The sequence below is a fragment of the Acanthochromis polyacanthus genome, chromosome 1, assembly GCF_021347895.1.
Source record: "Acanthochromis polyacanthus isolate Apoly-LR-REF ecotype Palm Island chromosome 1, KAUST_Apoly_ChrSc, whole genome shotgun sequence".
NCBI lineage: Eukaryota > Metazoa > Chordata > Actinopteri > Pomacentridae > Acanthochromis > Acanthochromis polyacanthus.
This window is the reverse complement of record NC_067113.1, coordinates 44,962,292-44,971,937: the sequence shown is the minus strand read 5'-3', so window position 1 is coordinate 44,971,937 and position 9,646 is coordinate 44,962,292. Positions and strand designations below refer to the sequence as shown.

Sequence of the window (9,646 nt, the reverse complement as noted above, 5' to 3'; positions counted from 1 at the left end):
ACAGCTTTAAGTCTAGAACCAACACACAGGGATCTATGGATGTGAGACACTTGGACGAAACTTGAATTATAATAAGTGTAGTTCTCCGCATCCCTAGGCCAGAATGAGATAAGAAAAACTTCACACCAAACCATGTGGCAATATGTCTGTTCACAGTGGTGCTACTGAACTTGTTCTAAAAATTAAACACCGGGAAAATCTTCCAAAAATGGTGGCGGGTTGTGTTTTGATAACTGACACAGGGATCATGACTTGTGAATGACATGACAGGAAGTTCCTACGCCAAAGAACACAACTTCAAATTAAAGTGAAGACAAGAAAAGAAGAATCACATCTTTATTCCTGCTATTTACAAAATATTACAGAAGTTCATCCCATAAATTAATAAATACATAAACAAAAACAGTGTATGACGGAAATGAAAACACCAAACACCTCATGAGAACATACTGTATAGTAGGCATTAATGGTTAAAGTGCACAGGTAGACACTGGATCTGCTGTTTTCGGATGAAATTCGTTTGACCGTACAGACGTCAAGGAGACATTTGAACTGCGGGCAGCTCATGCAGCAAGTCATATTCGAAGTGGTGTGGCGTAAAAAAGGCTTCTTCGGTGAGAGTGGCATCAGCATTTTCCTACAAGAGCCTCTCACGACCTTCTGCAGCGGCCTCGCCAACGATTCCACAAACCATGAAGTCAAAAGAACTGAGGATTCTCACCGCATGTCTACAGAATGTGCAGCTAAACACAATCTGCTCTCCCTCTAGTGGACGGATTTGCTCGCTACATGTGCTTCAAGAAAGAATGAAATATACAATCTGCATAACAAGGCATCAAGACATTCTGGTGTCCTAATGAGAGATGAGCCTCATTCCCCTTCCTGATAAATGTACCCAAGAAAATACATTGCTGAATAACATTATTATAATTGAATCACTTTGTAAACACTGTTTAAGAAAAGGTGCTACATAAAGGTTATTAATATTATTATTATTTAAAAGATTATTTGTTGCTCTAATGCAGAAAATTTGTGTGCTTAAGAGAGGTACTAATATTTAAATATGTTTGTTTAGTCCAGATGATGTGCTAAATTAGAACAAAATCAAATGAGGAAAAAAGAAATGCATTTTTTGTGAGTGCGTTTGCAAGTTTTACATGAATTAAATATAACTTTATTAAGATAAGTCTTTAGTTGTGCTGGAAATGGAGATGATTTTTACTGTAAATAACAAAACACTACAATAAAACTAAAAAAAACAAATGCTTTGGCAGGACATTCATTATAAACACAACTTTAAATGTGACTAAACCCTTTGAAAATGATTATTAAAGATCGGTTAACTTCATTAAATTGCTTTTTTTTTTTTTTTTACAGCAGTAAGGCAAAACAGAGTAATTTCAAATCGATCTATGCATGTAGATTACTTTTAGACATCGGTTACATGCATTAACATGTAGAAAATCATAACATATATTGCTATAGCACAAAAGTAGCCAGGTTATGGTTTACAGCATCATGTGCAAATTCAAACAAGTTCTGCTTGAAGTGGATATTAAAACGTACGAGGTGACTAGAAAGCACCGGGGACGTATCTGTTGGACTGGAGGAGAGCCATGAACTCCTGTTTCCTCTTGATCTGACCCATCAGCTTGATGCTCATAATGAGTAAAACAACCTGGAAACGGAAGCAGAGGCTACATTAAGACCAATGTTTCATTATGCTCATTTGAGTTTCTTCAAAATAATCAAGCTATCATGGTGGAATTAGTGCTCAAATTACACTTTTTGTCATATTTTCAAAACTCCAGTTAGGACTCCATTAGGGCAATTCACGTTCTTTGTCAATTATTTTAATTGTCTGTAAAATGCTTCTATTTTATTAACTTGCCACTTGATCAGTAACAAAATCTTCCATCTTTCTTGCCTTCTTTACAAATGTGTGCACGCATCATGCCAGAAATAAAAATCTAGTCTTCAAAGCCCTAAATTAAAGTTATAATAAGCCTCTACTTCCTAAAAAAGCCACACTGAAACAGCTGATGAGCATCTCTGAATAAATGCATCATTGAAACATTGAGAAAAAGCTGATTTAAGTTCTGTAGAATAAAGCAACCACACCTGAATCAATTCTCAATGGGAGAACAACCAGGTGTTAAAGTTAGAAACATAAAAATGCACAAAAAGGGACTTTTTGTTCAGTCTGGTTACAGAACAGAACAGAGGAGCAGGGACAGAAGCATAACAGCGGCATTAGGTTGTGATGAAAAGGAGAACATGTGGCCAAATGTTGATATTGTACTTTTAAAAAAAGCACATACCCAAAACACTCCACTTCCAAACTGTATACCCATCGCCAGTGAGAACGCAAGCTTCAGTTCAGAAACATAAATTGGTAGACAGGGCTGTGAAAAACACACGAGATACAGAAGATAAAGGTTTACACTAAAGAACATACTTCATGGGAAAATCAAAAGTTTATTGTATCAATAAGTCTCTTTATTAAGATTCTCACCTCTTGATAAACATATTGGTTCTTCGGTGCTCCGAGTGTAGCGCTGCCTCTTAGCCGGATCTGTGGAAGAGACAAAATCATCACATAATATGACGAATATAATACAATACAATAACTTTATTTACGCCTGGAGGGAAACTCAATATGAATACAGGGACAAATTCAAGTAACAATTAAAAATATGCCTGTTTATGTTACATTCCAGGTCTTTTATTCCCGAGTTTTCCCTTCACCAATCAGTTATGACAACATATTCCCCTCTGTGATGTGAAGCTACACTGTACACATCTGTTAGACACTGTAAACTGACTTCACAGTTCAGCTTACTGACTTACAGCTTTTCATTCTTTGTTTTCGTACTGTATATGTATTGTTGACAGGAATACCAGACTGTCACGGCTCTCAGATGAAGCCAGATTACATTTCAGTCCACTTGTTTCGCAGGTGGAAAACTATTTTTAGACGTACCTGAAGTTTGTTCCATCTCTACTGCAGCACTCTGGTAAACAGCATAGATCCTGCCCTGTGCTGTATGTAGACGTCTTTACTATAAAGTCAGTTCAACAAATCCAGGATATTTTTTGTTATCAGGCTTTGTTAAACCTAACAAAGCAGTCACATGATGCTGGTTTTGAATCTTGAACAAAAAAGCCACTATATTGGCATGAGATAATCAGTCAGAGATGAGCTGAATATTTCTAACATGGAGATTAAACTATAATCCTAAACCCATATGAGGAATTAAAAATATAATAATAATAGAGGCTTAAAATAACAGCTGCTGCAGTAAAAGTCAGGAAGGGAAGCTGGCAAAAAAAATAGTAGATTTGACTGTTATTGTAATTGTATATTCCATAAAATGTGCTGCTTAGATGTTCTTGTGGCATATAACCAGTTTTACTTTTATTATTTCAGGTAGCGGTGTCACAACAGTCTTGGGAGCAATTTGAGAGCAAACATAAAAACATAATTCAAACTGATAAATAGACTATAGAACAATAAAACTGCATTGAAATAGCTTGAAATGAAATAAAATAAAGCAAGAAACACTGAAATTCCCTTTACATGAGAATTTTTCTCTCATATTTGTGATCATCAGGGGAAAGAAAACGGTTTTGAACACTAGAAAGCGTCACTTTCTGTGCGCTGAGCTAAGCAAAATCAACAGAAAGAGAACTGATTGGTCACTAGGTGGCGTTTTTGTACAGACTGATCTGTTATCTTGAACAAAATGATGGAAGAAGTGAACCACTGCTGCCACCCAGAAAAACGGAATCGAATGAAACCAATGCAGACGAACCTCAAGTAGAATCTAGACTACATGTGCTGGTTTTCATTGATTCCTCATACATTTCTTGGTAGTTTTTGGCTGTAATACTGTGACAGTATCTACTTGGCACTACCTTCATCTTTATTTTGTTTATATCATCATGTAACACGATAGCTCGTTTTATATTGATTTGGTTGTTGTAATGGTCTACCTGCCTGTCTATTCTGTCTATATGTTCCATTTCTATACTACAGCAGGCAGTGGGACAATAAAGACACATGGAGCCGGTGTTTTTTTCTCCTGTTCTTCCTCAGTCTGAGAGCTTTGTGCCATTCAAAATAACAAACATCTCACTGATCAGCCATTCAGACACACATATTCTCACTATTTACGACACCGACTGCCTCATTTTGTGGCATTTTTTTGTCTTTTTTGTGCTGCTTTCACGTTTTTGCAAAGGTAAAATAGTAGACCTTTACCACGAATCTCACTTTTGAGTGAAAATAAGCTCAGATTCACATTATGTACCTGGAACTTGCATTTTAAAAATGCACTAAAGTTGACCTGATCCAAGCAACCTTTTCTGGAACCTGTGATTTCCAGTCTTTTATTGCTTCAGCGATAAAATCAGTGATCAAAGCATTTTTAGTCCTATTCTACAAAGACAAAGTGTGGCTATAAAACCAGCAATCCTGATGTGGGAACTTCACCGCCTATACTACATATAAAATGAGACGCTTACACATTTTCCTGGATACTGACAGTTACAGGAGGGAGGGATGGAAGAACCCCAGTCTTTGTATCCTTCAATAAGGCCACAGCATTCAAACTGGAGGAGACAAACACATTTAAAAAAAAGCACGTCAAATAAACAGTAAATCTCAAATGCAGCCTTTACTGCCTATTAATCCTCACATTTCAGTTTAAAATCTGGATTATTCAGCATGGATTTGTATGTAGAATGATTCCCCCACAGCTGGAAGATGTTTCTTTAAGAGAACACACACCTACTGATCAGGTGACGCCCTTAAACCTTTATATACTGCAGGTGTGGCTTCAGTCTTGTTTGATACTTTCTGAATGCTGTGTGTGTGTGTTTGAGGGGTTACTGCATGAAAAGAACATTCACTTTGGGGTATTTTAAGCTGTTTTAGCGACATGAGGCAGAAAGATGTTGGCTTCCATGCTTCAGGGTTACACTGAAAGCTGCCAGAACACTCTAGAAACCTAAAGACTGAATGTGCCAGCAGATCTAACCGCAAAGTTCATCACACTGTACAAGTCCTGAACAAGATGGTGGAAGCTGTTTGCTAGCAGGGATACTCTCATATGGGCTGGGTCTTCTTGATACCAGAGATAAGGTGTATGATATGTGAAGCCATTAGCATGAAATGCGGCAAGTATGCATCTTTATTCTTTTAAAACACCCTCATATACAATCTCTGCTGCTAAGAGATGATTCCAAATAAAAGGCCCAGTCCAAAAATACACAGGCCATGTTTGAAAATGGGGAATTTTCCTACTCAAGTGATCCCTGTCCACTGTGAAAATATGACTGAAGATCAGTCAAGAGCATGTTAAAGCAACAAACAGCGGTATAACCTTAACCCTACAACCATGCTGGTCAATCAGAAGCCTGAATAAAAGCTAATGCTACAAGCTCAAAGAGGCTACTAACTGTGGCACACTGAGAATGAGGGGAATATTCCGTGTGGTTTGAATCTAACAACTGCTTCACAATGTAGTGGAAGAGTAACTGTGCATTAGGCAAGGAAAGTTTTTAGTTGTATAGCACTATTCATCCACAAGACAAGTCAAGGTACTTTACAGAGACAGAGAAATACATTTGGAAAGGAATACTGAAATTAAAATCACAAAATAAATGCAAGATATTAAGGCGCAAAAATTAAAGACTTGCATTGAAATAGACATTAAAATCATAGAAATAAAACATGATTTTAATAATTAAAGAACAAAGATGATTCATTTGAGGAAGCTGTAGTAAATAATGATGTTTCCAGGCCTGATTTAAATGAGGGGATGGTTTTAGCAGACCTCAGGTATTCAGGACGTTTGTTCCATAGACTGCATGCTGCTTCACTTTGTTTGGTTTTGGTTCTGGGAACACAGTAAGCCTGTTCCTGATGACCTGAGGGGTCTGGATGCTTCGTAGGGAATTAACAAGTCTATGGCTGCCATACAACATAAAATTCCCCCCAAAAAGCAACAACATGTACACAGAAGTTTAAAAAGTAAAAATGTCGCACTGTAGAGTTAAACTGGAAACTTGAACATAACAAAAAAATGAAAAGAAGGCCTTGGTCTATGGATTGAACAAACTGCACTGTGGACAAACTACATATGTCTTGATTTTTGTAACCGTTCTCTGACTTTGGTGGTAGCAATCCTGTAAAAATACAGATGATTTCACAGCACAACCATTGTCTTTAGCTTGCGAATAGGGAGTTGGGAGGTGATTGGCATTAAATGTAACTGAGGCTGCAGCAGTTTGGACATGACTGCTCGCTAACATGTAGTCTCAATGGGTGGCTTTCCAGGTACCATTTCATGCTAACTTTTTTGTCTTAACACAGAAACAGAAAATACCTGAATGAGAACAACCTTATTGGGGATTTAGTTGTATTACAATACAATATATGTGAGCACAGAGAGCAAACAGAAGTTCCCTCTGTGTGTTTTCTGTGCGCAGTTTATAAATCACCTTTTGGTTCTGTGTTCATTTAAAATACTCCCAGAGTTTTGAAGCCCTGTTTTTTGGAATTCCCCCCCACTGAACCAAGTTGCGATTGTCTGAAATTGTAGCACTGACTGTAGCTGACCAATGACTGCCGCCAAAACCAAAGGACATCATGATGCAACAATTATGAAGCGATACTGATAGAAAAACATTCACTATAATGAACTGGAGAAAAAATAAAAGAGCATATATTATGCGTTATACGGTTAAAAATACTGATGTTCCTGCATTTGCAGCGTCTGTCATCAATTACACCTCTACTGTCCTGTTTGCAAGGTTAATATAGGCACTATTTTGGTCACACCTGCCATTGCATAAAGAGTTTCAGAACAGTTTCATCCTACAGTAGAAGGGTGAAGATATTTCCAGATAAAGCTCAGTTTGTAGTGACCTAAAAGTGTTTCTGCACGTAGACAAAAGGCCACAACATATAGAAAAGGCTAGATTTGAAGTAACGCCCATGTTCATGTGGCCATAGTCACAGACTAAAACAATAAAGCTCAAGATAAAGGCTTCAGCCACATTAAATAACTCAATGCGTGGTACAGCATACTTCCTATTTCCTTGTCTTGAGCATTATGGGAAATGTGGTTGAACAACTATCCTAATTAACTTTTTATTGAACACAATCAGAGTCTTGGATACATTGGGGTAGAAGTGGCTTGCTGGCCTCAGAGGGTCAGACTCTACAGTTAGTATTAATTGTACATGTGTGAGGACTCTAAAACAGTAAAAGAGCTACCGGGTACACTCAGGTTTGAATCATTTTTTAAAAGCCGAATTATTAGACAATATCTTGAGATGTCAATTCTTGTAAGTGTACCTCTATGTTCAGTGTGCTTTTGACACATTTTTTTAACCCTCTGATGCACAAGGTGGGTCAAAAGGGGCCCAAATCCAACAGAAAATGGGTGTCTCCTGAACCACAACGCGTGTCAAAGAGTTAAAATGACTGCATTCAAAACTTGGCACAACGGCAACAAGCTAAAAATACTAAATAATGCCGCTCACCTCTTCCTGAATGCTGTACAGCAGCGTCCTGTTGGCTTTGCTTGTTGTGCTGAGCGGCATCATGGACAGCAGCTTGGTTTCCTCACGCACCACACGTTTCTGAGGGGAGAACTCACATTGAAATCTTTTCTATGTAAACGCACACATGCCACAGCTTTTTATAAGCTTTAGTTTAGCACTCTAAAGAATAAATGAAATGTTGTGAAAATAAAATCCAAATTGCTGTTCAAACTGTGTACCGTACCTCATAAATATCTTGGTAACTTAGTGCTGTTCTAACAATTATTGTTTGACTGGCTGCTGCCATCCCAGCTGCATACTGCACACACACACACACACAGGAAACAGAATTTTGCACTATAAAGCACGTATAGTTTACACACACGGAAAAAGAAAATCGTTTGACAGAGATACAATAACACATACAGTCAAAAAAAATGCATAAGTTGGTGTTTTTTTTTGTTTTTACCAGAATCAAACACCATCTCTTTCCTTGGCAGGCTCCAAACACACCGAGCACCGAGAGCAGCAGGCAGCCGATCTCTATGATGTACATTATCACTACAGAAGCATGGGACACCATCTGCAGAGGGAAATCACACATTATGCTAGTTTATTGTAACAAAACAGGCTAGAATCAAAGGATACATGCAGGAAGAAAAAGTCACCCGACCTGCGATATTCACTTACACTTAGAATCAATCTCATTTCGTTTGTCAAGGATGCATTGCAAAAACAGCGTGGCTACAAAAGAGGTCATAGGTCACGGTCGGCCACAGAACTGCGTGAAGATAACTCACTGTCTGGCTCAGGGATGCTTCAACAAGCAAACACTTTCAAAATACGAGCCAGCAGTTCATCCAGAGGAGGGGGAAAGAAAAGGACACATTTTTAAAAAGGTGCTGCGTTCAGCCGGTATTGATGGAAGGAGGCTCATGCATTAATAATCATCTCCTTTTTGAAGCCGGGACAAGAGAGGAGTTATTTTTTTCTCCTGCTGGGACTAAAAAAGAAGCAGAAGTCAGTCTTACTTTGCCAGTTTGGAGGAGGTCCCTGTGCCACGCCACTGTCATCGTCAACATGAAGAAGCACAGCGCCTTCAGAGAGGAAACACATTTGTTAGAGAACAGAAAGTGTTTAAAGCTGCAGAATAAAGTGTCTCTGAGTTGGATTTTGCAGCTTGGACATGTTTTGAATTTCACTTCTTAAAGGAGCAGAGGAAGGCAGTGGGAGGAGATCAGGATTAGACAAAACAAAGGAAGGCCTGCACTAAACAAAAAAATACAGCATTATGAGCTTTTTATGAATATTTTTATGAATTATTTTAGGGAATACAGGGTCATATGAGGAAAAATAAAAAGGATGCAATTATAACCGTCACTGCTGCATCTTTTATGCAATCAACCAACATAATTTCCCCTATTTCTTTACACATTTGTGTATAAAACCAATGTAAAAACGTTCTGCAGGCGTTGCAACACAACACTGATGGAGATGCCTCGCTGCAGTAACAAATAAACTCCATCGCGACCCACAATGATGAGCTGCAGCAACATTTCATCACAGAAAACAGCCCCTACAAAGACAATCAAACAGGCCTCGGGGGGGCTTAAGCTGCATTCATGAGAAATGCACCTACCATATGGACAGCATTTGCAAAGATAAACGGCCTTTTCAGGCTCGTTTTATCCGCCACCACGACCACCGCGCTCCGCTGCATGCTGCTGCTCGCCAGGCTTTCAAAACGCCCTTTTCACATAGAGAGAATATTAAGGCTGAGGACCTGGAGCTGTAGCAGTGAGGGCATCTGTCTCCTGCATCCGCACAGGACGTCACTGTGATGTGCTGGATGTAGGGGGCTGTGCTGCGTTCAGGGGCATCAGGGAAACGCCGGGAGCAGGAGGATTTACAGATTCAATCAGGAGCGGCTGCAGCAGCGGTTGAGTGGATTATGTGCCTGATCCCTCCCTACTGGGTCTAAAAATACATTAATCGGATGATGTTTTGTAGCTGTGACACATGTTGACCATAAAAATACACGAATCAACAACAATATAAAGGTTATGTTACAGATATTTTTGCAAAACATTAT

General features: G+C 38.7%; 1 protein-coding gene across 1 annotated transcript; it reads right to left on the bottom strand.

The window, feature by feature from the left end:
- Positions 1 to 319: 319 nt before the first annotated feature.
- On the bottom strand, positions 320 to 9,432 carry LOC110957063 (tetraspanin-8-like). The gene is made up of 9 exons (XM_022202896.2): positions 9,194 to 9,432; positions 8,586 to 8,651; positions 8,024 to 8,137; positions 7,799 to 7,873; positions 7,555 to 7,653; positions 4,528 to 4,614; positions 2,516 to 2,575; positions 2,322 to 2,405; positions 320 to 1,678 (listed from the first exon to the last, which is right to left on the bottom strand). The coding sequence occupies exons 1-9, from the start codon at positions 9,272 to 9,274 to the stop codon at positions 1,574 to 1,576; spliced, it is 771 nt and encodes a 256-aa protein (XP_022058588.1). The 5' UTR covers positions 9,275 to 9,432; the 3' UTR covers positions 320 to 1,573.
- Between the last annotated feature and the right edge of the window lie 214 nt (positions 9,433 to 9,646).

What these genes read in the sequence shown, in the direction of transcription:
- LOC110957063 (XM_022202896.2), bottom strand. Translation starts at nt 9,274, where the DNA reads ATGCAGCGGAGCGCGGTGGTCGTGGTGGCGGATAAAACGAGCCTGAAA. An exon ending in TTGCAAATGCTGTCCATATG is followed by an intron (nt 8,652 to 9,193) that starts GTAGGTGCATTT and finishes TCCTCTCTGAAG; the next exon opens with GCGCTGTGCTTCTTCATGTT. An exon ending in GTTACCAAGATATTTATGAG is followed by an intron (nt 7,654 to 7,798) that starts GTACGGTACACA and finishes TTCTCCCCTCAG; the next exon opens with AAACGTGTGGTGCGTGAGGA.